Below are 27792 nucleotides of genomic sequence, written 5' to 3' on the forward strand. Positions count from 1 at the left end.
TCCATCATGTTACGAAGTGCTTTGATGAGTATGACAAGCTTGTACAATGGATTCGGGCTTTGAGAGCAGCATGCCCCTATGGGCATCGCCTACAAAACGCTGATTTTGTACAACTGACATGATTCAATACCGACACTCGACATTTTCCCAGATCACCCCATTTATCCCATCTTTAATAATTAGCAGTGAATACTTACTTCCTTCAACTTTCTCATCTTTGTAGGTTTTCTGGGCACTATATGAATATAACTGCAAAAGAAGAAAGAAAAACCGAATTAGAAGGTAAGTATCGAAGTGGAAGACGGGAGCCTCTTCAAGAGAGGACTCCTTTTTGCCATTCCCATACGCGACTCCACAGCAACTTAAAACTAGAGTCAAGAGGAGCATGTGGGATGTTGACACCCAACAGCAAGGTCACCGCAGGACCATGTCACACAGCAGCTGCCATTGGCACCACCCAAGGGAAACTGCCTCCTGAGTGACACTCTTTCCTTCCCATATCCTTAATAACCCAAAAGGAACTGTATCAATCATCTCATTCAACCTCCTTATTTACCAGGTCACCAAAGGGCCCAGAAGTGAGCTCACCCAGCATCCCTCCTGTGCAGCTCATCACCTGCACCACCACCACCCCCCATCACACAGAATTATATCGTTGTCCCCATTCTGCCAAAACTGAACACCAAGAAGAGTCACCAGCATAACACCTATGTGAGAACTTCCAGAGAGCTCTCCATATGCCTCAAAAATAGGACACATATTTTTTCATGATAATAAACACCTTAATTTTAATTATATCTTTTAAAGTCTCTTTCTGATTTAAAAAAAAATACATATCTGAGATTGGTGTTGTTGTCAACAGTTTTAGCAATATTCAGACAGGTATGGACCAAGAGTTGGCAGCTGGAAGGAAAAGGGAATTAAGTATTCAGTCGAGTCAGGGAGTCACGAGCCAGATGCCTACAGAGGCCAGGCAGGTAATGACGATGCTTACACAGGGCAGCATTAGGGAATGCTGGGGACTGTGGTGAGTGCAAGCCCACTTCCCATCTGAGCTGAGCAGAGCTCATTGCTCCAGGACACTGTTTTCACATGGAAATGCAGACAACTAAAAACACTGTCCTTTTGAACAATCAAATCCTCTATTTTTTTTTCAATAAAACTAAAATGCCGTGCTATTACATGAACACCCTTGCTATAAAACGTCCCAGCCAACTCACAGCTTTGAAACCCATGGGACCCAAGCTACACGTGGCCGCCCAGATCTCTGGCTTACCACCACTGCTTGCAGCCTCCTCTGAGCTCTGCTTCCAGTTTTCACCCTCCAAATTCCATGTTTGACTATGAACACTAATCCCCAAATGGGGCAACTTATTCTATCATTAAGTGGAAACAAAAAGTAAAAATAAGTGCCTGGGGCTCCTGGGTGGTGCAGTCGGTGGGTGTCCAACAATTGGTTTTGGCTTGAGTGGTGATCTCAGGGTCATGGGATCAAGCCCCACATGGGGCTCCATGCTCTTCATAGAGCCTGCTTGGGACTCCCTCCCCTCTACCCCTCCCACACATGCTCACTCTCTCTGTCTCTAAAATAAATCCATCTTTTTTTTTAAAAGTAAAAATAAATGCAGAAAAACTAAGGCATAAAAAAATCCTACAAAAGCACAAATGCTGCCTATTGTTTCGAAGCTGGATTCCAAAGAATACACAAATACCACAGAAAGAGAGAACAGATAATTCCTCAGAGGTGCAGTGAACTGGAATCATCAGGCTGGTGCTCGGAGAAGGGCTTGGTGGGGCGTGGGTTTCCTTGGGGCTGGAGAGAGGGGAGCAGGCCTTTGAGCAGAGACTGGACGTTAATGTGCAATATCCCTCCTTGCTGCTTCCAGAGAAAAAGGAAAGGAAGAAGCCGCCTATTAGGATCAAGCCAGGCATTCACTAAATTTTAACAGCACCACATTGGCTATAACTAACCCCATTTTATCGATGAGGACATGGGCCCTCAGCAAGGTCATTTAATTGGCTAAATGCTGAGATAGGAACAACCAGGGTTCAATTCAGCCCAGGTCTCTGTCCCTGAGTCCACATTTTTTATACTCTTTTCCTGACACCCACTATCCTCAGGGTACAAGCGGGAGGCAGGGAGACAGGAGTAATGTTTGGGTGCGGGCGAACTATGACAGTGTGATTTAAGGCTCTTTCATTTCAAATCTCAACAGCAAACTCATATGGCAAACAGGAAATTTCTGGTGTAATCCAAATCCTATGGCGTCTCCTCCAAACACGTGCATGGACACGTACACACACACACACACACACACACAATGCCCTGATTTACATTTTTTTGTGAATATGGCTTTCTCCACAAAAGAAACCATGAATTCTAGGTTTTACTAGACTTTTTTTTTAATGCAATTACTAGCCTATGATATTTTGTTTTTTGGAAGGAAAACTTATGTTCTTCACCTCAAATTAATTCATTCCAGAAAATGTAGGAACTGTTTGAATAATGACTGGATTCTATGCAGATTTTCAATGTACCATTCTGCAGCCATTCTTATGCTCAGAGCCCCAGGATGGCTAATACATCATCAGATTTCACCGCAAAGTTCATTGGCTGGTGGCACAATTAGAAGATTATTTGCTGGAGAAAATTAATTTTAACTGCTCAGCGGCTCGGTAATTACAGAATACACATTCCAACAAGTGCTAGCTTACTGACACCAGCAGAAATCAAGCCAAAATATTTGTCAGAGCTTTATTCACCAAAATCTGGATTCTGATTTCATAGTTCATTGATCTAAAAAGTAGTGAAGAAAATGAAATTTAAATGTGTCTCTGTGATGAACTTCACGTGCAAACAGCATCCACCTACGTACAGCACTGAAGGTATATGGATAATGGCAGGGAATCGAGGACACAGGAGAACCCCACCTGCCCTCCCCACCCCCCGTTGGCCAACTGGACCACACTGCCTCCCTCACGGAAAACACTAATGACAACCGTTAAGAGATTTGGGAAGAGAAATGCCTCAAAGTCTCAATATTTCGGCCACGTGTCCAAAGCTTTTCTTTTTTTTTTTTTCCAAAGCATTTCAAATAAACTATGAGTTTCCCTACCAAATCAGGGATCTAATAGAGCCTATTAGAAAACGCCTCGGCCCGCAGGACAGAGGAAAGAGGAAAATGTACTGAGCATGTTGCAGGCATGTTGGCCCGTGCTTCTCAAGCTTCCTTCCTCATCAGCTCACACATAAAACACACATTGATTTTACAAAGAAATGTTGGGGGGGGGGGTGAATTAATTACTTTTCATTATACATGCATTGAAAAGGATTTTAAAATCAATTTTTGTAGCAACATGTTCTCCTACCCGAATACTGGGTTCTGGTAGGAAATCAGAATTCAGCGTACGCAGTATCTAAGTCCGCTTGGGCTACGGTAGCAAAGACACCAGACCACGTGGCTTCAACAGCAGACATCAGGGTGTCAGAGTGGCTCGGTTCCCAGGGAGGGCCCTCTTCCTGGTTCAGGGATGGCTGCCTTCCTGCTGTGTCCTCACCTGGCAGCAAGGGCAGCAAGCTCTCTGGGTCCCTTTTACAAGGACACTAATCCCATTCATGGCCGGATCACTGTCATGACCCATTCACCTCCCAAAGGCCCCACCTCCTAACACCTACACTGAAGATTAGGTTTCAACATGAATTTCCGGAGGAAATTCATATAACCAACCTGAAAAAAATCATCACAAAATCAGACATCTCTATGGATACGTTCTTGCAGGCAGTTCCCACACACAAGATTATCATTGTAATGAACTTGACTCTAAAATGTCACGGCATTAGTCCAATACCTCTCAGCAACTCGGATGTCTGTGGATTAAGATTTTCCTTCAAAATCAACAGGATGTTAAATTTGCATCTTTGCAGATGCCATTAAGAATTCAGATCACAAGCCAGCTTGCTCATAAAATTACACTATCTGGTGGTCCCGAAAATCTCACGTTACTGACTGAATCAGAGTGCTCTGGGGCTGGCAGTATTGGCAGCACTCAGATGAGCACAGATGCCCTCTCCAAAGAACCTCACCTTTGCCTCAGTCCTGGACGAATTTCCTCAGGTAAAATCCATATAAAAGGAGTCACATACAGGCAGAAAGTAAACTAACAAGGAGATCACTATCTCAACTGAGAGAAAACAACAAAAATAACAGAAACCGGGTTCCAACACAGCCACAGGAGGACAACATTTCAATAAAAGGCAAGCCTGGAAGTACATGCAAGACTGAGAAACTCGAAAGAGTGACGTACGTGATTTGAAAAAGAATGAGGATTTTCAAGTAGAATTTTTTGAAATGAAAAAGTAAGTAAATTTGAAACTCAGTGAACTGGTTTGATGACATCTTACACACAGCAGAAAAATCAGCCAAAAGACTGATGTGCACAAAGTACCTAAAGAACAGCACAAAGATAAAAGAGAGAAATTCGGGACAGAGAGGAAGATGCCTGGAGCTTAGCATCAGTGAGAAAGGCCGATCCACATCGACTCCGAGGCAGGAAACACAGAGAGAAGACGAGGCATCCTCTGAAGACACAGTGGCTGATGAGTCACCACACCGGACTCCAGAGGGTTCGATCAATCTGCACTTGGACATATCGCTTAAACCACAGTACAGAGGTCAAAAAATATATTTTTTAAAACAGTCAGAAAAGATAAAATATTACTTTCAAATAAGTAAATTATGAGAACTGATTTCTCATCTGCAACCTTGAAGTTAGAAGTCAATAGAAAAGTACCTTCTGGGGCACTTAGATGGCTCAGTCCATTAAGCGTCCAACTCTTGGTTTTGGCTCAGGTCATGACCTCAGAGTGGTGAGATCAAACCCCACGTTGGGCTCCACGCTCAGCAGGCAGTCTGCTTGGGATTCTCTCTCTCCCTCTGCCACTCCCCTAGCTCGCTCGCTCTGTCTCTCTCTCAAATAATATCTTTAAAAAAGAAAAAGAAAAGAAAAAAAATACCTTCTGTGGACTGAAGGACACTGTCATCCACAGAATCAGACATCTATAAAAATGTATATGAAGAAGGAGGGAGACAAGGCTTCCACCCCTGGGAACCATGGACTAAAGTAACTCTGATCCACCTGTCCACTAAAAACTAATAAAATTGAACAAAATGAAAACAATTACTTGAAACATAAGACATCTCACAAGGATAATGAGGAATTACTGGGCCAAGATCCAGGAAATAAAGGAATTCCAAACATGTGGGCCCAATACCTGGCGTCACTTCATCCCAGAGCTTTCTCTTCAACTGTGGACAGATGGCTGAGAGGCTGAACCGTGTCCCTGACAGGCTCTGTGGCCAGCAGCCAGAAGCACTTGCTCAGGGCACACGAGTGCTGGGGCTCCTTGTGAACTACCTTTCTCTGTGAACTGGGACCCGAGGAGGGGCCACCTTGTCTTCAAGTCTTCAGGATGGCCCAAATGATCTTACATTCTAAAGGTGTACTAAGGTGACCAAGAACCGTTGATGACAGCTATCTGGCCCAAATACACAAAAAGTCAACTTTGGCCAAAGACATATCACCCTAGGCCTCAAATTATTTCCCCAAATAAGTTTTGAAAGTACTGCCCAGCACACAGAGGTAACTAGGCAGACAGAGAAGACGGCATGACAGAGAAGCAGCAGCAACAACACACACACTGTAGCATCAGCCGAGCTCTGTCCCAGATCCCCGGTGCTAGGGAGAGCCAGCTGCTAAGTCACCTATGGAGGGGCTCCCACAGCAAGAATGAAGCTTCCGGCCTCGGCCCTGGGAGCGAGCCTGGAAGCACCCACCCCAGTCAGGCCTTCAGATGACGGCAGCCAGCATGCTGATTACAACCTCAGGGGACTCTCCGAGCCAGAGCCACTCAGCTAAGCTGGTCTTGAATCCCTGACCACAGAAACTGTGAGATAATAAAGCTGTTTTGAGCCAAAACGCTTGGGGTGGTTGGTTATGCCACGGTAGATCACGAATGCACCCCCCTGGAGAGAGTCTTGCCCACATGCACCAGCAGCCACACAAAAGAATGTCTGCAACACTGTCCTTATTTATTTCAGCATAAAATTTAGAACAACCCAAGTCAACCATCAACAGATTGGACAAGTGAACTGGTACTTTAGTCAATCAAAGAACGCATGGCAGTAAAAGTGAATGACCTACAGCTACACACTAGTGACACGGATGAACCTCACAGCCTACTATCGGGTGAAAAAGCAACCAGCAGAGAACTGTATACGATTTGATCACATTTACATAAAGTACACAAACGTGAAACATTGAAAACTCTGTCCTTTGAGGATTGATTATCATGAAAGGATGATTCAATGGCCAAAATAGTGGTGGTCACCTGTGGGAAAAGGATGGGGACGGAGGTGGCAGGTTTTCAAATCCAGTCATGCCTTCTCTTGCTCCAGAGTGGTGTTTACACAGTTTTACTTAAACCATAAACTATGAAGCGCTCCCAGCCTCTACAGCACCCCAACTCTGCACCACCGGAAGAGGTGAACAACAGGTACTTGTTGGAGAACCGCAAGCTTGAATTTTGGGTTTCGAAGACATTTGTATAATGACAGTTGCTAAGAAAGTTTAGAAATATTATAAGGAGATTACTCTCGAGAAGAAAAGTATGAGTCTAAAGGGAACTACGCTGTGTTCCTCCATATGCAATAAGATCTCAAGGGGATTGTAGTGCCAGGGTCGGGCTAAGCCAAAGAGAATCAAACTGACATTTTGAGTGGACACCATCCAGTACAACTGACAAGCTGAATACGGCCGACCAATTTCCATCAGGACTTTCTGCAGTGGCCCCGGCATTTACACACGGCCACCTGCCGGGGACAGCTAACATCCCTCCCGCTGGCTGTCTTGATCTCAACAGCAGATACGTTTGCTCTCCGCAGATATTCAAGGCCTGTACTGTGGCCAGCACCGTGCGGTGTGCCGGGATTCTGGAGATGACGGCCCAGCCTAGCAGGGGACGCGGCTGGAGGCCCAGGATCACAGGGCGCTCCTGCGGCCAGGCCGGGCCAGAAGGGCAGCACAGCAGCCTGGGGCAGCCACTTGGGGCTGACCCAGGTGGGAGTCCCGCCTTCCAGCCTGCTTCCCCAGCTCTGCGCATGGCTAACTCCCTTTCTCCCCCCAGATCTTTGAGCCAAAGTCGCCTTTCCAGAGAGGCCTGCCCTCATGGCCACTGCCCGCCCACTCCTCTTCCCCAGGCCCTTTCTGATGCTAACACAGGTGCTGCGGGCAGGTGGACCCCAGCCCTCACCGCTGCCCACCAGGAGGAGCGGGCTGTGTGCACAGGAGTGCTGACCGCTGGGGAGTCACCAGGTACAGAAGGCGACAGGTGTGCCTCACGCTACTGCGCTCTAGCCAGGTCACTGCACGGAGGATGACAGGTGCGCCACCCACACTCCGCGGGTCAGGCTCAGGGAGGGCGACAGGTGCGCCCCACGGTCACCGGGTCAATGCGCACCAAGAGCAGGGCGACAGGTGCGCCCCCACGCTCGGGCCCTCGCGGGGTCAGCGCGCACCGAGGGCGGCAGGTGGGCCCCGCGGCCGCCGGGTCAGCGCGCACCGAGGGCGGCAGGTGGGCCCCGCGGCCACCGGGTCAGCACGCACCGAGGGCGGCAGGTGCGCCCCCACGCTCGCGCCCTCGCGGGGTCAGCGCGCACCGAGGGCGGCAGGTGGGCCCCAGGGTCACCGGGGCAGCGCGCACCGAGGGCGGCAGGTGGGCCCCAGGGTCACCGGGTCAGCGCGCACCGAGGGCGGCAGGTGGGCCCCGCGGCCGCCGGGTCAGCGCGCACCGAGGGCGGCAGGTGGGCCCCGCGGTCACCGGGTCAGCGCGCACCGAGGGCGGCAGGTGGGCCCCGCGGTCACCGGGTCAGCGCGCACCGAGGGCGGCAGGTGGGCCCCGCGGCCACCGGGTCAGCGCGCACCGAGGGCGGCAGGTGGGCCCCGCGGTCACCGGGTCAGCGCGCACCGAGGGCGGCAGGTGGGCCCCAGGGTCACCGGGGCAGCGCGCACCGAGGGCGGCAGGTGGGCCCCGCGGCCGCCGGGTCAGCGCGCACCGAGGGCGGCAGGTGGGCCCCGCGGTCACCGGGTCAGCGCGCACCGAGGGCGGCAGGTGGGCCCCGCGGTCACCGGGTCAGCGCGCACCGAGGGCGGCAGGTGGGCCCCAGGGTCACCGGGTCAGCGCGCACCGAGGGCGGCAGGTGCGCCCCGCGGTCACCGGGTCAGCGCGCACCGAGGGCGGCAGGTGCGCCCCGCGGCCACCGGGTCAGCGCGCACTGGGGGCGGGGCGGCAGGTGCGCCCGCAGAGGGCGCCGGGGACTGGGGGGGCCGCACTCACTCGAGCTTCTGGAAGGGCTCGCGGCCCGCCGCCACGTACTTGCCGCCCGCCTGCAGCGCCTGCAGCTCCAGCACCCGGTGCCCGCGCGTGGGCGTGAACAGGCGGCGCACCCCGAACGGCACCGCCACCTGCTCCGTCAGCTGGTCCAGCAGCGCCTCGAACGTGGCCGCGCGGCGCCGCCACAGCACGCACCTCCGGCCCGCGAAGAAGGCGTCCCCGTTGCGGTACACGACGATGGCCTCGGCGGGCGCGCTGTCCCCCAGCCCCGGCGGCCCGCGCCACCCCATGGCCCCGCCGCCCGGGACACCGCCACCGCCACCGCCACCGCCCCCGGCAGCCAGGCGTGGGCGACACTGACACTGCGGGGCGGCCCGGCCCCCCCCACCCCGCGCTGACGCCCCCTGCCATTGTGACCGCCCCGGCCTGCAGCGGTGGGGGGAGGGGCAGGACGCCGCCGGGGAGGGGGCGGGCGACTGAGAGCCTAGGGAGGGGAGGGAGAGGGGGAGGGGGAGGGGGGCAGGGGGAGGGGGAGGTAGAGCCAGGGCAGGGGGAGGAGGAAGGAGAGCCGGGGCAGGGGAGGGGGGGGGAAAGGAGAGCAGGAGAGGGGGAGGGGGAAGGAGAGCTGGGGAGGGGGAGGAGGAGGAAGGAGAGCCGGGGAGGGGGAGGAGGAAGGAGAGCAGGAGAGGGGGAGGGGGAGGTAGAGCCAGGGCAGGGGGAGGAGGAAGGAGGGGGGGGAGTAGAGCCAGGGCAGGGGGAGGGGAGGGGGCATCAGAAGCGTAACAGGTGGGGGCTGCAGAGCTCAGGGAGAGGGAGGGAGGCGCCACCCTCCTGATTTCTGTCCCTTCAGCCTGGTAGGAGCAGAGGGCACGGAGGATCCCCACCCACTCACCACCTTCCTGCACCAGTGCCCTGTGCGGAGAGGCTGGGGGTGGGGTGGGGGCATCAGGACTCTCTTGCTTTTTGGTTTTTTTTTTTAAAGATTTTATTTTTTCATGAGAGACAGAGAGAGAGAGGCAGAGACACAGGCCCAGGGAGAAGCAGGCTCCATGCAGGAGCCCAAGATGGGACTGGATCCCTGGGTCTCGCCCTGGGCAGAAGGCATGTCCCAAACTGCTGAGCCCCCCCACCCCCCCTCAACGGCATCCCAGGCCCCTCTTGTGAATCACAATGGTGTCCAGGAAGACCTGTGTGGGCCCCACATGTGGGAAGGTGGGTTCATGGTCAGCTGGCACCCGGTTTCTCAAACGTCTACCTCGGAAGGCACCTTCATTTGGGGAACACCAATTCCAGGGGGTGGATGTCCTTGGGGGTCATTCCCTGTCCTGGGAGAGGACACCCGTCCTCCTGAACCCAGACCAGGCATTCCAGACCTGGTGTTCCAGGGGCTTGGATGAGCTCGAACTTGCAAAAGTGATGGGCCTGAGGACACCGGCTGCCAAGGCCACCTACGGGCGCACGGAATATACTGTAAATACGGGCATCCTGTGTTTCTGAAAGGGATCTTTCCCACCCGCTGCCTCCCCGCGCAGCCCGTGCCGAAGCGCCCACACCTCCCTGCACCAACGTGTCAGAGCGACCCCTTTATTAATTCCCCGGGGATTACATCCATCTTAAAAACATTGATTGCTGGAACCCTCTTCGGTTTTCGGTGTTAAAAACGCTTCCGGAGGGGCGCAGGGCTGAGTCATCCCCCGAGCGCTGGGCCCCACGGAGTCAGAGGTTCGCCCGGAAGCCCACTTTCACCGAGAACCTCATGGTGGGCCTCTCCCGGGGCCGCAGGAGGCAGATGGAGCTGGGGAAGCCCTTGAGCCGCAGGCGGCTGACACCCCCATCAGGGGCGATGGTGAGCCTCGCGTGAGTGATAACGTCCTGGAGCTCCAGGGTCAGGCTGTGGAACAGGTGACTCTGGTCCGCTGACAGCTGGAAGAGGCAGGGAAATGGCCTGGGGGTAACTCAGCGCGAGGCCCATGCTGCCTGGCTCACCTGGCCGGCTCACCTGGCCGGCTCACCTGGGCCATCCCTCTGGGTGCGCTCAGGGCCCAAAACCAGGGAAGTTACTCACTGACAACAGGCCGCTTGGCCCCCGGAAAAGCTAGACTAGCAGGGATCGCATGGCCTGGCAATAGGGACCTGAGCTCGCGGGCCCACGGTGTCTGTGGTTCTTAATGGTTAGTGAAGCAGACACACAGACAAGGAAAAGAAAGTAAGAAGCAAGCATGTTGGTGCCTCCCGGAGGTCCTGACCCCCTGCTGTGACCCGAAAGTGACTACCTCCCACGGGATCGAAGAGGACACTTCCAGAACATCTCAGCATCCATCCCACAGGAGGACACACCATTATAGCCTTAAATATGCTAGTCACCCCTTCTAAAAAGTCAATATACTAAAGAAACATTTTCTGTGTGTGTGTGTGTGTGTAAATACAGAGTATATATGGAAATATATGGGAAATATAAAGAATATATATATTCTTTGCACATGATGGTTTAAAAGAAAACTTGGCTGTTAGAAATGCAAAGGTATGAAAAACGAGAGCCTCTCTTTTATTACATGAACCCACAGATATGTTTGGAAGCTCCTTCCCTTTACTGTTGAACGGAGCAGAGGGTTTGGCAAGAGAATCCGAGGGAAGGGGCCGGGCTGGGGCGAGCCTGCACAGCCCCCATGGGCGTCATACCTTCGTGACTGGAAGCAGCGGTTTCCACTTCTGGCCGGGAAGCTCCCATTTCTGCTTGATCATGTCCTCTTCCTCCTGGGTCGTCAGGATGCAACCGTCCAGCTTACAGCTGTCGGGAGAATTGCCTGTCGGAGCAAACGCACAGTGACTCTCTCTGCTGTTGGTACTCAGCGGTTTGGCTTACAGGGTGTTGGACCTTTTCATCGAATCAAAGACCCAGCAGAGAACAAACCGTCTCTGAACAACACCCAACGTGTGACACACGTGAGAGAAGGAATGTACCCGGTCATGACGGGGTTGGATTGCCGGATGAAATCTAGGTGTGTGTTTTTCAGGGGAATCAAAATCGGCCTGACATACGTGAACGGGCTGCTGCGTCCGAGTTTGGATCTGAGTTTACTTGGAAAGTTGAGGGTATCTTCATTAAGCACCCTAGATTGCACAGCTGAATACTTGGGTACAGCCACGTGGCTCGCCTGAAGCTATTATGAGGCTGGAAGACACTTTCCTTACGGCATCATACTCGGTCATGCAAAGCGGAAAGGAAGACCGAGCTGAGTTAACCGGTCAGTGCGTGGCGCCAACCTGAAGTGCTGTGTTCCAGGGTGTGCTAAGTGCTCCCTGGGTGAGACACAGGGTCCTGAGTCTCTCTTCTCTCTGGAATTTCATCAGGGTTGTGCCCAGTGGGGTTGCAGGACCACACTCTTTGTGGGGAGAACCGTCGTAGGGGTCCCCTAAGACTTGAAGATCGGCAGAGGAAGGATTGAAACAAAATCTGCATCTGACCTCTCAGGTGAGAGGGCTCGCTCCTGGGTGCACGTGGAAACCCAAAAGATGCAGGAGAAGAACATTAAAGCCACTATTTGTGTCTCTATTTCTTTAATATCTACCCACATACGTGCATATCAAGGCTTGTGTACTTGAGATTTCAGCTGGACAGCACGCCCCCCCCCCCCCCCGCCCCATTCCAGGCCTGGCCTCACGTTGTGAGGGACAGAGCCCAGAGAGCCAGCAGCAGCAAACCCAAGACGGTGCAGGCCAGCCCCCTGGTTACACGGATGTACTGACTGTGACCTGGGCCTAATTAACCTCTCGCTCACAAAACTAACCAGTGATGTTGAACTACCCATGCAGAGCTCCGTGGATGAAAGATGCCGCCAGAAACACAAGCATCCACGAACCGCAAGAACAGAGCGGAGCTGACATCGGCCCCTGACCCAGGAGGAGCTCCTCATCAGCTGTGTTGAAAAGTGAAAACAGTGACCCGATAATCAGATCTAGAATAGTCTTCCAAAAAAGAGGTCCCAATGACCCATACATCCTGAAATCATTAAATCCACGACCACTGAAGAAGAGCTTCCCTTCAAATATATATTGTGCCTTGGTTTGGTAGTTAGTGCTTGAAGGAAGTCACAGTGATTCGCGAGACATTTAAACATCGAGACATCCGAAATATGAAAATAAATTGCCACTGTTTACTGACAACTAAACCACCATGAGACACCCAGTCCAGTAGGTATGTAAATCTCACCCAACAGGTTTCATAACTGCTCTTGAATTTCTTCAATATGAGGACATGTGTATACTTTTCATAAGAAAGTAGGTATTGAATATCAGGGGTGCTTAGTGCCAATATTTTTTTGCTAATGGAAGAGCATGGTTTTGGAAATGTGTAGTTTCCTGCCTTAAAAGTCCAGTCTGGAGCAGACATGGTCGCCCCCAACCACCTGCCCCAGTAAGATGATGCCCCATCCAGTTCTTCCCGTGTCCTAATCACTATTTCACACTCTTTCCAGTGAGACCCAGGGTCCCCATAGTGAAGAGTCCTAGAGCATCACAGAATCTCATCCAACTTTGGGGGAGGGAAGGATCATCCAATTCTGATATTTTATAAATAAAAAGTAGGGTACCAACAGTTCATGGAAATTGCTCAAAACCGCACATCATCTGAGTGTTGAAGCCACGTCCCGAGCCCACCGCCCTGAGCTCTGCTCCCACAGGACCGCGTCAGCTCCGTAACCAGCACTTCACTAGATGCATTTCCGGACGGCTTTGCATTTACCTTTAAAATATGTCGTATCAATTTCAATTTGAGTTATTACTCCAGGGTGTGCCAATCGGAAAACGGCCCATTCAGAACCCGGAACCAGGAGAACGCCATTCTCATCATTCTGGAATCCAAAAGGAAAAAGGAAAAAAAAAAAAAAAAAGATAAGCCAGCACGGTACCTTTGGAAAAACGAATTCTGAAAACCAGCAAGTGAAAAATGTTGACACATACTTGTGATATTTATTTCTTACTATAAAAGAGTGTTTCCCATGCCAATACGTAAATTACTTTTTGTCTTAATGGCCCCTTGGCCTATTATTCCTTAAATGCCTCATACGGACTCATGAGTTTAGGGTACTTGGTAAGTTTTCATCTATTTTTTATATGATTTTCTAGGTCGATCATAAATTCGTGCATGATGGGACCCACAGGACGGGGTCTGGGTCTAACCCAGCCCCAGGTCCTCTAATCAATTTGTTTTGACCTTTTGAAGTAGTTAAGTTCTTGGTCAAATCTATACCAGTATATGATCTGCCTCCAAATGTTCCTTTACAGTAGAAGTGTTGGCTGACATGAAAACTAACCCAGGAAACGGGTGTTCACCAGTTAAGTTCTCAGTGGGATTCACACACTGAAAGGTGTTTTGTTTTGCTTCGTTTTGACTTTCACGTCTCGCAGTAGACACTGGCCAAACTGGACGGCTGAGCCAGCTCTAGAGTCCCCAACCTGCCATATCCACAAGGGTGGTCTCATCCAGGGACACACAGATACCAAAAATGATTCAACCAGTGTTTTGTTTTCTTTTTTCCTCCAGGTCAGCCAGTGAATTTATCCATGGGTTTTCTATCATTAAATTGTAGATCCTCGTTTCTTCATGAAAGAAACAGGGACATTGCAAAATGGGTTGGAGTGGCCGGTGTGGCCAGCACGGGGCCTCCTGGGTCCTGCCGTGACCATACAGTGAAGCAGCAGAGGATCCAGGAAACACAGACTTCTTCCAGAACATTGCCTGAGAGGTTCTGAAATAAGCATTTCCTTGCTGTCAATTTAAAATGAGATATAGGGCAGCCCGGGTGGCTCAGCGATTGAGCCCCTGCCTTGGGCTCAGAGAGTGACCCCGGGGTCCTGGGATCGAGTCCCGCATCGGATTCCCAGCGTGGAGCCTGCTTCTCCCTCTCCTGTGACTCTGCCTCTATCTCTGTGTCTCTCATGAATAAATAAAATACAATTTAAAAAAAAAAAAAACAAAAAATAAATAAATCGAGATATAGGGAACTTTACATCGTGGCTGTTTTGAACTTCTTACCTCTAATACCGGCGGCCTGTCCAGCCTTCTCGCCGTCTCCCAGCCGTCTGCCATTGACCTGGCCTTGCCGACTCCTGCCAGGCATGACACGGTTTAACGGGAATGTCACAGGATTTTATCTTCAATGTGAGCATGAATGCACTGGCGTAATTTTACATTCCAGACCCCACACGCCCGAGCATTGCTACGTAAGTCATTTTCATTCAACTTAGTGCTTTGTTAAATTCACATACAGCCAGAGAGTAAGTTTTCCTTTTCCCTTCAAGCCAAAATTAGGAAGGAAAATCACATTGATTCACTTCACATCATAAAGGCATCAAATCCTGTGTATGGACCGTTGATCTCGCCCACTCCTGGGATTTGAGACGGCACCTTCCTCTTAAATCATTCATTCCATATGAGGGTGCTTAATGCTGGTGCCCAGATGCCCCAAATAAACACCAGCTCCCAGAGAATCATCTTACCGATCATATTGTTTGGATGCCCGAAGTGTGCATTGCTGTATCCTACACAGGTGCCCCCGTGAGCGATGGCTACTAGGTCAAATGGTTCTTTGGGGTCGGTTGCAGTCCAGTCTTTCTGCCCCATACCGTACACTCTAAGACGTGCGATTCCACCATCTGAGGAGGAAAGAGGCCGGAGTTATTCCTTACTTGGAAAGATGAGTCTTTGTGGTTCATGACCAACAAAGCCCTCCGTAAACTGCCTGCTCTGTTTCTCAAATACACCAACCCTCCTGCCCCAGGGCCTTTGCACCTGCCATTCCTTTGTACTGGAACAACTTCCCCAGCTCTCCAAAAGAGCCTCCTTGTTGTTAGGTCTCACCTTCAGTGTTTTGGTCCCAAAAAGGCTTTTCCTCTCAGCTGGTTACATCTTTCCAGCTCTGCCCAGCCTTGCCCGATTCCCCAGGTTGAGGTGTACAATCCCCACCTCCCGCATATTTATTTCAGAGCTCAAATCACAGTATGAAATTATCCTGTCATTTTATTTGTTTAAGCCCCTACTGATATCAGAGGCCCAGAACCAGGATATAAAATTTTTGACAGGCAGGATAATGATCTATCTGGTTCTCATCTCTATCATCTCTTAGAACCAGTCCTGGTACATAGTCGGTGCTCATATTGCTCATATTTTTTACAGGATTAATAATTCCAAGAAGGTCAAAAAGCAATTGGAAAATTCACCATAGATACAATGTTTGATGCCACAGATTACCATTGCTAAGTCCCACACAGGCTCATACAAGAGCCTTATGTTTTATTTTTATGACAACACATTACTTAGCAATATGACTGAGAACAGAAAAGATAATATTCACAAAACCAGATCACTTCCGAGAACCACAGCAGCCAAGATTAGGTCTGCAGAGTGGATAGTAGCCGCCAACATCAACTCACATTATCTGATTCTAATAAGGTGAATATTTTTATTTGTTTAAATAGTACTTCCTGAAAGACAGGAGCAAGCTTTTTTCATTAATCAGAATATTCTACTGAAACCAAGCCCTATATATTTTTACATGAAAAATTTGATGAAACTGAGCAATTTTTAAAAATTTCAGAACATTTTTTTTAGTAGACCAGTCTTGACATTTACAATAAATAAAATCAAACTGAGCTAGCATAAACCCTAAAAAAACATACTAGAGGGAGTAATTTAGCAGGAGCTAACCTAGGAGAACCACTGCTCTGGTTCACTGGACTTCGTGATCCACTTTGATGGTATAATAGACACTTGTCTATTGAGTGTAAGGTTGATTTGAAATTAAAAAAAAAAAAGATTCTTCTTTGCAGAGTTAATATCCAGCATCCCTTTTAATCAAAACTATCAAGGATATTAAATATACCCCTCCATGCTCTGAAAAAGTAAACTTTGCCACCCTATGTGTCCCATCAGGTTGTCCTACTGCTTCCATCCCCTTTATAACTGGACAGGAGAAAATATTTGCAAATCATGCATCTGATAAAGGATTTGTATCTAGGATATATAAAGAACTCTTAAAATTCAATTTAAGGGATCCCTGGGTGGCGCAGCGGTTTGGCGCCTGCCTTTGGCCCAGGGCGCGATCCTGGAGACCCGGGATCGAATCCCACATCAGGCTCCCGGTGCATGGAGCCTGCTTCTCCCTCTGCCTGTGTCTCTGCCTCTCTCTCTTTCTCTCTGTATGACTATCATAAATAAATAAAATTTAAAAAAAAAATTCAATTAAAAAAAACAACTTAAGGATGGGCAAAAAACACTTTTCCAAAAAAACACATTTATATATACATGTTATATATGTAAACATATACAAATGGCCAAGTAAGGAACTGAAAATGTGCTCCCCACCATTAGTCATTAAAGAAATACAAATTAAAACCACAATGAGATACCACTTCACATCCTCTAGGAAGGCTACTGTCAAAACGTTAGATAATAGTAAGTGTTGGCGAGAATGTGGAGAAATTGGAACCATCCAAACTGCAGCTGAGAATATAATACGGTGTAGCCGTTTTAGAAAACAATCTGATCGCTCCTCCAACAATTAAACATACAGTTATCACAGGACCCAACAATCCCAGTCCTACATACATCCCCAAATGAAACACTCGTGCAGGAATATTTATCGCAGCACTATCCACAGGCAGCCAACAGTGGAAACCACCGCGATGTCCACCAACGGACCAACTGTATGAACAATGTGGTTCCTCCGTGCGATGGAATATCCATTCTGCCGTGAAAAGGAATGATGGACCCTAACAATGCTACAACATGGATGAGCCCTGAAAACATGCTAAGTGGAACAAGCGAGTCACAAAAGACCATTTATATGAAATGTCCAGAATAGTCATCAATGTCCAGACAGAAGGTAGATTAATGGTTGCTTAGGGCTGATGGAGATGAGGGTTGATAGTTATAGGATGGGATCTCTTTTTGAGGTGATAAAACATTCTAAAATTGGCTGTGGTGATGGCTGCACATTGCTGTATATTTCCGTAGACTTTAAATTGTCCATATATTGACATATACTCTAAACCGCTAAACTGTGCATTTCAAGTAGGTGAATTGCATGACATGGGAATTACATTACAATAAAGCTGTTAAAAAAAAGGAAAATGAGGGTCATTTGCACTCACTACTTCATCTGCTAGTGCATCCGGCAAGGGAGAAATCTTTAGGAGATATTTAACCTAATACAGCTTAGTTTTTTCATATCCTAATTGACCTCATACTTTTTCCTTTAATATTTTATTTATTTGAGAGAGAGAGAGATCAAACACGAGTGGGGGTTGGTGGGCAGAGGCAAAAGGAGAAGCCGACTCCATGTGGAGCAGGGAGCTCAAAGTGGGGCTCAATCTCGACCCTGGGATCATGACCTGAGCCAAAGGCAGACACTTTAACTGAGCCACCCAGGAGCCCCGACCTAATGCTTTTTCAATAACTACCAATGGACGGTTGAGTTGGAATGAGAATTCCCTAGAGCACAAAAAGGGCAAATTATAACCCTAAAATGCTAGAGCGATGAGTGACTTCACTCTGATACATGACTCACATTAAGAAACCACAGACTAGCAGATGAGTCCATGTCATACTTACCTGGGAAAATGTTGAGTCTTATGTGACTCCATCTCTCCTGAGAATTGACAGCAAAATAATTGTGGCTGGACGCAGGCTTTCCTGGTTTAAGCTCTGTCATGGGGACCAGGTAATTCCAGTCATCAGACTTTAGCTAGCAATAAATATAAAAATGTTAGCAGTGGCTCCAGGGAACAATAAATTCTCTCATCCTACGGCTCGTGTGGGATCCACAGGATACAAATACGTTGGCATAAAAATTGATGATGGATGCCTAATAAAATACTTTAATAAAAATACTAATAAAGATTAAGTCCCAGGTCTAACAAACAGAATAAAGGCTTAAGGGTTTTTTTCATCCTGATGAAATGATGGTGGCCAGAGAACAGGCAGGAGGGTTGGGAACTGAAGGACACCACCTGAGATTCCCTCTGGGGATTCTTAGAAGAAACCAGAATTATGACATGAACATTTAGTAAAAAACAACCTGTTGTCTTAGACCCTGAGACCTGAGGTTGACCAGTTGACCTGAAAGTTGTGATCATTTCTTCTAGGTCAGTGTTCCTCAAACTTAAGGACCTGTGTGGCTGCTATTATTTATTTTCTAGTCTGCTACGGTCGACACTTTTGTAAGGCACGATATAAACCAATTACTAGATGTTTAGATATAAAACATCTAGTAATTGATGAGCACCTGTTTCAGAGACAGACACACACACACAAACTTTAAAAAACAAGAGTGTGCCAGAACACAAGCCCATGTTGTTTATCAGATTCATCAGGCATAAGATTGCTTTGTCAAACTGCTGTAAAAGGTACCTGAACTCTTACTGCGGATTTCTATATTAATCTCATCCGGGCAGCATCCGGCAGATGAGCACAGGTAAGCAGAGCGCCCTGAGACACGCTACTCTAGACCTCGCGGGGCCCATGCCACTCCCTCGTGCGGGGTTGCATGAACCACTTGCGAAGCATCTGCAAGGTCTGCGGGGCAAGTAAATGAGGGGGAGTGTGCCTGGGGTTGAGCGTCCTCAGGAAGCACCGTCGTGGCCTGGCATGCAGAGCGGTGTCCTTGCCACACAGCCACCATGACAAGCCCCCATCGTGTTTGCAGGCGTACCTCTGCAACAGCCTCAAACTCCTCCGGCGTGGCTGCGGCTCCCATCCTGACTCCTCTTTGTGGGATCTCTGGTTGTTTATCTGAAGGTAGATTGACCAGTAGGGTTATGGTTGGTGTTCAAAGTCAAAGAGAGTATACTCTCTTAGTGGGCTGTATGCTCACTTTCATTTTGCCAGATAACCCCATAGATAACATTTCTGAAGTCAAAGTATCAGACGATCCAAGTAATAGACACGCTTGAAGCCCCTCGACGTTTAAAACACTACGTAATTCCAAAAAGTGCTGCAAAACATCTGGTAGGACGTGTGCTTGTCAAAATAGTACACACCATCTCCAAGTTAAGTCCAACTGCTACTAATTTATCACATGAGTAGAGTTTTTAGAAGTTGGATCAACGGACATTCTGGCACATTTGCCAGGTCCATTCCAGAAGCAGGATTTCCCCTCCACCCCCGCATGGCATCCTTGGAATTGACATCTGGGCGATATCCCAGACAGTTGCTGGCTTGCGGGAGGCATCTTACTAATTGTCATTAGTCATTTCCTGCCTCCACAGCAGCATCTCTCCATCATCACCTGACTCTTCAGCTTCCCCCCACTGTCGTCAGGAGCAAGGCCCACCTTTCCACAGAGCCTCGTACAAGGCTGGGACACAGTGTCTCAGCGTAAATTTGCCAACTGGCATGACCCATCTTCCCTCAGTACATGTGTATACACACACATAATGGCACTTGTTTCTTTTTTAAAAAATGCTGGGACCAGCATCAGATTGTGCCAGTTGAAGGAATAACAACAGTCTAACTTACCGAGCCTGTGGGATTCACGTGGTCCAGCATCCCACAAGGCAGCAAGGAACCCTTCCTGAAAACCCCACGGCTACCGCACCGTTACGCACCCTGGGGTAGCCACAGAGAAGCCGATGCCACCTGTCCACAGCTGGCCCAGACCTAGCTCCACACTGTCCCGGTGGCCCACTCCCTGCCACCCTCCCCTGCAACCTATTTGTCAAACCTGGCGGTGCCAGGAGGATGTACCTCTGGGTGAGGCCTGAAGAGTGTGGGAATAACAAACCCTACATTTGGTCAAGCTAAAAATCAAACATCGCAGAACACCGTATCGGGAATCCAAGTTCTAAAGCCCCGAGTGACATGGCCTCAGACAAGCGGCTGAACCTGTCTGGGCGGAAAGTGCACGTCAGCAGGCTGGGCCGATGGGCCCCACGACCCCACAGCACCCACTCTGGGTCCTCAAGGCACCTTCTTCCAAGTTAGCTGCTTGAATTGACATTCGAGGAGCGTAATCTCCCATGAAGTAAGAAATATCCACATCGAAGCCCCGGATAATCCCTTGTATCCCCAGCTTGATGATGCACCAGTCGTGACCTACAAGACGAAAAAAGGACATCCCGTCAGGTTTAGCTCGGAAGACAAAGCGTGTGATTGAACAGAACTGAAGTGAAAACAACAGCGACATCGTCCTCCCGCCAAGAAAAGTGCACACAGGTCAACTCCCAGCTATGACTTAAAGATCCCCCGTCACGTGGCCACACGAGGCCACCATGTCCCACGGGAACCCCTGTTCCAGTCACAGCAGGACACGTGTAGGCCTTGAATCCGATTCCGGTTTCCAAAGTGAAAATTGGCCTTTCTGAGCCTCATTTCTTCAACTGGGTATCAGGGGCCAGAACAGCTTCCCTGAAGGTTAGATGTGACTGTGCAGTGTAGACGACACTGGCCCAGCTCGGCAGGTGCTCAGTGTGGATCTGGGCGTCCTGGAAACGGCACACTCACCATCATCTCACGCTCTCAGGACTTCCTGGGGGGCCCCACCCGGTTCACCCCCTGCATCTGCTAAGGTCTAGGAAGTCTCAGAGTCCTAGGTCACCAGGTAGTTCTTGGTTACTTGCAGGCAGACGTGCCCAGATTCGTTAGAATCTGATAAAGTCTGGAGTCCCTTAGAAATACCCAGTATCTCTGTAGCACTTGAGACAGACACACACACACACACAAAAAAAACTTTGGTTATTTGCCTAATGCTGGATTAGTTTGCTTTTATGGACATTTATTCAACTTTAAAAGGTCTATTTTATTTTATTTTATTTTATTTTATTATTTTATTTATTCATGAGAGACACACAGAGAGAGGGAGAGAGGCAGAGACACAGGCAGAGGGAGAAGCAGGCTCCATCCAGGGAGCCCGATGTGGGACTCGATCCCTGGTCTCCAGGATCACGCCCTGGACTGAAGGTGGCGCTGAGCCACCTGGGCTGCCCTAAAAGGTCTATTTTAATTAAGTCCGATGAGTAGCAATGAATAAAAGTAGACCCTCGGGTGACACGAAGGGCAGATCTGTGGGCAGATCCCGGCTCTGCTCACAGGTGATGTGACCGGGGCTGAGTGAGTGAGTGAGCAAGTGAAGCCTCACTCCGCAGCAGCTAAATGAGGATGAGAGCACCTGTTTCAGGAATCGTGCTGAAGTCCCCCCACAAACATACACACCAAGCGATGTTTGCCACCTTGCGGGTAGGTCTGCTCTGCCACCCCCAACAGCCTCACCAACACCCGCGCCGTCCCGGCCCAACCATGTGCCGCCCTCCTTTCTGCCTGGTGGTGCAACATGACCCCGTCCTCCCTCCTCAGAGCCTGACGTTCAGAGCATGCCCAGGGCCCGTGACAAAGCTGACCCAAAATGTACACTGGCTTCCCAACCCTTGTGGTTAAGCTTCGCCATAGTGAGTGGAAGAGCGTCTCGTTACCTGGAATCCTCTTCCTTCTGGTCTCCCATCCATCCATCCACTTCCCAAACTCAGTGTATTCATGTTCTCTGAAGCTTGGGCGGTCCCTCTAAAGCAAACATGCATAACAAGTCCATCGTTAACATCCATGCCCGGGCCTGGGCTCCCAGCACATCGACTCCTGCCCCAAAAGGATGGGTGGGCCGTGCCACCCAGGACTCTATGGGACTCCTCAGTAGGCATGGAGGGGGGTGGCCTTCACACAGGGAACCCATTCCGGATCGAGGGACGCCTCCTTATCTCTGCATCACCTCCAGGGAAGGCAATTCTGCTTGTCTGTGGGCCTCAGAACACAGAGTTAACTGCCAATGGCGATAGATAAAGGCCCCCCACGGTTCACTCTGCGGCCCCACAAAGGGTACAACCCCCCTTTGCCACCTACTGTACCCTGAAAGGAGCAAAGTCAGAGAGGACCAGCTTCCCAAGCAACCCACCAAAGACTGCTTCACAAGGAATCCGGCCAAAGAGTCAGGGGTAGGCTGGATGCTCGGGCCCAGCTGAATGCTCAAACCCCAGCCCCTGGAGCTGCTCTGCGCCCAGCGAGGGGTCGGGAGTGGGAGCAGGACGGGGGTGAGGCTCAGCTCAGCCCCTTAGCAGCCCCAAGACAAATAGCTGAGCCCCTACTGCTTCATCCCAAAGAACAGGGCTGGTGAGCACACCCCTTGCAGGGCTGCGATGAGGTTGAAATGACACCTGTGACAGCCCCAGGAACAGCACAGACCCAGAAATCGCTCTGTGGGTGGTGGGTGGCCAAGCTAGGGGACATGTCCCTTTCACAACAACTCAGGTTCAAGGAGGATCTTGTGTCTCTCCAGCAGGTGCTGAAAAGGACAGTCACAGACACGCAGTGGTGGGGCCGGGCTGAGCCCCCGGGGAGCCGCTACGTGGGGCCCACGGCGGGTCCACACATGCTCGGGCTCACGCCTGACTTCTTGTGCCTCGGCGTCCTTAGGTGTCAAAGGCCGTGTTCCTTCCGAGGCCGCAGCACACGTTAAGCCGTGCCTGGCACGTGGTAAGTGCCCGATATCTGTTTGGCATCGTCATGTCAAAGTTGGTGCCATTCGAATCGTGTTACGATCCAAACACGTCTTTAAGATCAGTGAAGGATTTGGAAGCCGTGCCGTGAACCCAGCGAGAGAAGGGGGGCTGCACCCCCCCCTTAAACCCCGCCGCTCGCTCTGCCCCAAGCTTCCTGGTGCTTAGTGTGGCTTCGGGGGCTTCAGGGACCGTGGCAACTGGATGGACGTGGAAAGAAACACGCTACTGAACTGGAAACAGTGCTTCACAAGGACGGCGCTCGCCAAAGGACAGCAAATCAGTGCTTAAGAAAGGAACCCCAAAGCCCAAGCCCAGGGATAAGCCCACACGTGTGCCGAGCCCTGCACACTCGGATGTTCGTGGCAGGTAAAGTTTAACCGACCTACATGTGCATCAACACGGGAAAGGGACCCGGTGTAATGGGGGCCAGAGGTGGCGGGCAGTGGGGGGCCACCAGCCATCCACCCCTCGGCACGGGCGGAGCACGCTCAGGTCCAGGGGTCGTGTCGCCGAGCGGGAAGTACTTGATGAGATCTCGTATGTAAATGACAAAACACACAGCACACTCCGTGCCACCTCTGGAGATGGACATATTGATTTAACGGGATGGACTGTACTCAAAGAACAGGCCAACCTCACAGTGATGCTAATTCTGTAAAGGGAAGGAGTGGGTCGGCATTAAAGTTGGTGGTGACAGGGGCTTCAGCTTGATCCGAGATTTTCATCCAAAAAGGAGAATGTGCTTACACATAAGGACACAGCGTATCTGACGTGACTCGTAAGTGGGAACATACACACACGTGTGTGCGGAGATGGGTGGGTGCACAGAGAATGTATCTATATGTAGTCAAGTGTAATATGGGGAACAAGGCCCCATTCTTCGTCCCATCCACTTCCCGCACCCGGACAACTCACAGCAACCACACTTCACGATTTAACGTGAATCTTTTTTAACGCTCTGTTACGTACGCACAACCTGCCCGAACCTCTCGCCGCAGGTGCGTAGGGCGCTGGCTCGCTCTTTTTGCTAGCCACAGAGCGCTCCCCGTCTGGAAGCTCGTATCGTGGACTCTTTAACCAGTTCCCCTATCAATGGACATTTAGGCTGGGTTCTTCTCCCCCCTCTGGACAACACAGGAATGTATATTTTCCATATATCCTTGCCTGCGTGTGCAATTAATATAAATCTGCGGAACAGCTAGGTCAAGGTGTGCCTGCAGGTAAATTTCCTTTAGGCAGACATATGGTAAAATGGTAAGAGCTTTGACATCTATCGGCCGTGGGACCTGGATCAAGTAAATCAACATCTCTGTTCCTCATGTTATCGTCATTTTCTCCGGGGCGTAAGTTCATATATATGAGATGCCCTAACCATGCTTTAGAGTCTCCAGGCAGAGACCGACTGCAGTCACCCGCCGCCCCCACCCCGGGTATGGGGTGTGAGCTCTGGGTGCACCTGTGCTTACCCGCCCACTCACAAGAATCCACACCTCACAGCGGCTGTAACAAGGTCGCAGGATTCCAGCCCAGGCTCCACCTCCTCCCTCCGTTTGTCAGTATTTTCTGGGGAATTTTTGTTCATTTTTTTTTAGTAAGCGCGCCCTACACTTTTATGATTATATTTTATATTTATATATATATATATTATTTACACATATATTTATTTTTTTATGATTTTCCAAACTTCCAAGCTGCATGCCAGTGTCCCCCCAGCACGGATTACAGATTACGAACTCACATCGGACACAGGACAACGTACCAGGATCTCAGTCATTTCCCCATGAAGCGCTGCGGCCCCCCGCCCCCGCGTCAGGTGCCCGTCTGTCTCCGGGGCGTCTTAGCGTGAGCTGGAGCTGACCTCTACATGCTTCTGCCGTCCCACGTGCTAACTCGCTGGTACACGCTACAGGACTCCCGCCCCAGACGCTCGGGGGGATTTTAATTAACACGGAGGCACAGACCGCTCTACACCAACAGCCCACGTTGCAGAGCACCGATTTACCTTTATAAGGTTTTCCGCAGGAGCAAAGAAGTCATCTGTTGCAAATAAAACCTGGGGACATAAAGAAAGGTGAAGATGAAGTAACCGTGAATTAAAGACCATTTTGCTCCGTTCCCTCAGTGAACCAGTAGGAGACACAGTGCAAAGAGACGCGACGTGGCCGTGGGGATGAGCAGCAGGCAATGAGCCCAGGACCCTCCTGACTGTCTGGACCTCACCGCCGGCCCCCTGCGTCCCTCCCCTCCCACCCGTGCTCTTCCGGATGCGGAGGGGCTAACTCCCTACACGTGACGAGAAAACACACCAACGCGCCCTTTCGAGAATGGAGAACACTGGGCTCTGCGATCGTCTCACGGTCTCACGTCTCACGCCGCCCCGTCTGAGGCGTGGTCTGGCCTGTGGTCTGGCCGACTCCCCGAAGGATGGCCCCCTGTGGTCTGGCCGACTCCCCGAAGGATGCCCCGCTCCTGGGGGGCTCAGTCAGTGCAGCATCTGCCTTCGGCTCAGGTCACGATCCCGGGGTCCTGGGATCGAGCCCCCCATCAGGCTCCCTGCGCATCAGGGAGTCTGCCTCTCCCTCTCCCTCTGCCTCCCCCTGCTCCTGCTCTCTCTCCCTCTCAAATCAATAAAATCATAAGAAAAAGAAGAAAAGGAAAGGAAAGAGAAAGAGAGAAAAGGAGAGGACACCTCACGTGGACCTGGACTTTCCTTCCTTCCTCTGCCCCTTGCCTGGAACAATAGTGTAACGAACCCATCACTGGTTTAGGGTATGTTGTGTAGGAGACATCATCCTGTGTGCTGTTGGCTTCTGAAATATTATTATTATTAGAAATTATAATTTCCACAGTGAAGCTGTGTTAAATAAATTATTGGCAAAGATGATCTCGGTCTCTGAGCATAATTTGCCTCCAGTGAGACCCCTGGTCTCTGACCCCAGCCCAGAACCTAAAAGGCTGCGAAGATCTTGCTGTGTTGAGCTGCTGGCTGTTTGAGAGGCAGAGGGTAGGGGAAATCCTGCTGTGTTGGGGTCGACCTGCCCCCTAAGCATGTGTCAGGGCAAAGCACGGGTGAGGGGACACCTAGGAGCCCCTCACCTGTCCAGGTCCTCATTGGCTCCCGGCAGAAACCCTCGCAGGGCCCACCGGGCCTCTCCGACCTCCCGAGGCTCAGGCTGCCCAACACCACCTGCCGACTTCCAGAAACACTAAACCAGGGGCGCGTGTGATGCTCCCTCCGCCCGCATCCCACCTGAGACGGCCCTCGCCCCTCTGCCCTGCCGGCCGCCTCTCCCACCTGACGACTCCTTTGAGCATCACTCACCTGGACGGCCTTTCCCAAGCCTGCCCGCCTCGTCCAGCTGCCCGCAGCTGGGGGGATGTGCGCCGCCAGCACCTGCCCCTGCCATGAGGACAGCCCGGGCCTTGGCTTCCACACCTGTCTCCCCAGTGGAGCGCAAGCGTCTTGAGGGCACCCCAGGCCCCCCACTGTCTGCCCCGGACACGGCGCCTGCGCGCTGCGGGCACTCGGGGCCCTCCCTTGGGGGCCACCTGCCCCTCGCACGGGGCCAACACGCCTTCCAGGTTATCCCCCCGCCGGCGTGCGAGGCCCAGCAGTCTACCCTGAGACACGCAGGATAGGGGACTCTGCCCGCGGGCGCCAAGCGTCAGTTCGGTCTAAGCCTGAGGCAGGGCTGCGCTTCCAGCGCCGTCACCGGTTCTAACGGGTTCCCCGCGGGCCGTGTGCGGGGACGGGCTTCGTGGAGGAGGCCGCGCCAGCCTGCCGCTCCAGCCGGGCTCTCGGCGGGCGAGTGGGCCCTCAGCGTGGGGACGCCCCGCGCACTCACCTGTCCTCCTACAGACTCAGATGCCATGTCGACCAGCTGCGTGAAGTCCAGGGACCTGGCCAGTTTTCCCTCCCTGGGACAGTCAGCCATGCTTCCTGGCAACGAGAAAGGCAGCTGGGTGAGCCTCGCGTGGGGGTGGGGGCAGCGGAACCCGCGTGGGCTCCCAGCCCGGGGTCTGCGACGCTCGGATGTGGCCGCCAGGGGTCCCTGCAGGTGACTTTGCACAAACACAATGACCCAGGAGGGAATTCGGGCATGGTTCCCCTCCGAGGTGTGTAAGAACAAAATACCACTAAATATGCAAATCCTACTGCCTCAAATTGCCATTTTATTTTATTTTTTAAAGGGGGGAAAAAAGGGACGCCTGGGTGGCTCAGCGGCTGAGCAACTACCTTCAGCCCAGGGCGTGACCCTGAGTCCCGGGATCAAGTTCCCCATCCGGCTCCCTGAGTGGAGCCTGCTTCTCTCTCTGCCTGTGTCTCTGCCTCTCTCTGTGTCTCTCATGAATAAATAAATAATTTTTAAAAGGGGGAAAATATTTTCATTTCCAAAGGAATAATTTGCTTTCAATAGTGTTTGGATCCACTCAAAAACACTTGCTGAGCAACCAGGTGGCAGCCCCTGGGAGCACTGGGGTACGGAGAACGCATGCCCTGCCTCCAGGGGCTCCCCGAGGGGGGAAACAGAGCCCCCAGACGCCCACGCGGAGCGAGGTTCTGGAGCCATCGAGACGGAGGCACACAGGTCGCTCAATCCAAGAGGATGCAGGACCCTTTGTCGTATGACGAGTGGGGCTCACCTAACTTAATCCAACCCCGTGCCCCGCGCCCTTATTCTGAAATTGGGAAAGCAAATTTGGAGCAGGGCAGAGGCATGGGGGGTGAGTCAGGGCCGGCGTGGAGGGCGAGTCGGGGCGGCCTGGAGGTCATCTCACTCCTTAGCCAACGGAGGTCCCCTTGTTCCTACCTTACTTCCTATGTCTCACGGTGACAAGAGCAAACCACACAAAAACTAACA

At 51.2% G+C, this 27792-nt stretch overlaps 2 protein-coding genes across 2 annotated transcripts in view; both read right to left on the bottom strand.

The window, feature by feature from the left end:
• DCDC2C (doublecortin domain containing 2C) overlaps nt 1-8679 on the bottom strand; it is a 91836-nt gene extending 83157 nt beyond the window's left edge. The window contains exons 1-2 of the mRNA XM_072767806.1: nt 8393-8679; nt 198-249 (exon numbers count right to left, since the gene is read on the bottom strand). Coding sequence (XP_072623907.1) covers nt 198-249; nt 8393-8679 — 339 coding nt within the window. The remainder of the gene's footprint in view (nt 1-197; nt 250-8392) is intronic.
• A 670-nt stretch (nt 8680-9349) lies between these two features.
• ALLC (allantoicase) lies at nt 9350-26868 on the bottom strand. Its single transcript, XM_026009212.2, has 11 exons — nt 26776-26868; nt 24933-24983; nt 21854-21941; nt 20355-20480; nt 19099-19178; nt 18000-18132; nt 14888-15043; nt 14424-14497; nt 13131-13239; nt 11069-11193; nt 9350-10312 (listed from the first exon to the last, which is right to left on the bottom strand). Exons 1-11 carry the CDS (start codon nt 26863-26865, stop codon nt 10106-10108), a joined length of 1239 nt encoding a protein of 412 aa, XP_025864997.1. The 5' UTR covers nt 26866-26868; the 3' UTR covers nt 9350-10105.
• Between the last annotated feature and the right edge of the window lie 924 nt (nt 26869-27792).

The sequence above is a fragment of the Vulpes vulpes genome, chromosome 8 (assembly GCF_048418805.1).
Source record: "Vulpes vulpes isolate BD-2025 chromosome 8, VulVul3, whole genome shotgun sequence".
NCBI classification, from domain to species: Eukaryota; Metazoa; Chordata; class Mammalia; order Carnivora; family Canidae; genus Vulpes; species Vulpes vulpes.

What these genes read in the sequence shown, in the direction of transcription:
- ALLC (XM_026009212.2), bottom strand. Translation starts at nt 26,865, where the DNA reads ATGGCTGACTGTCCCAGGGAGGGAAAACTGGCCAGGTCCCTGGACTTC. An exon ending in AGCAGCTAACTTGGAAGAAG is followed by an intron (nt 19,179 to 20,354) that starts GTGCCTTGAGGA and finishes ATCTACCTTCAG; the next exon opens with ATAAACAACCAGAGATCCCA. An exon ending in AAGACTCAACATTTTCCCAG is followed by an intron (nt 15,044 to 17,999) that starts GTAAGTATGACA and finishes TTTCCTCCTCAG; the next exon opens with ATGGTGGAATCGCACGTCTT.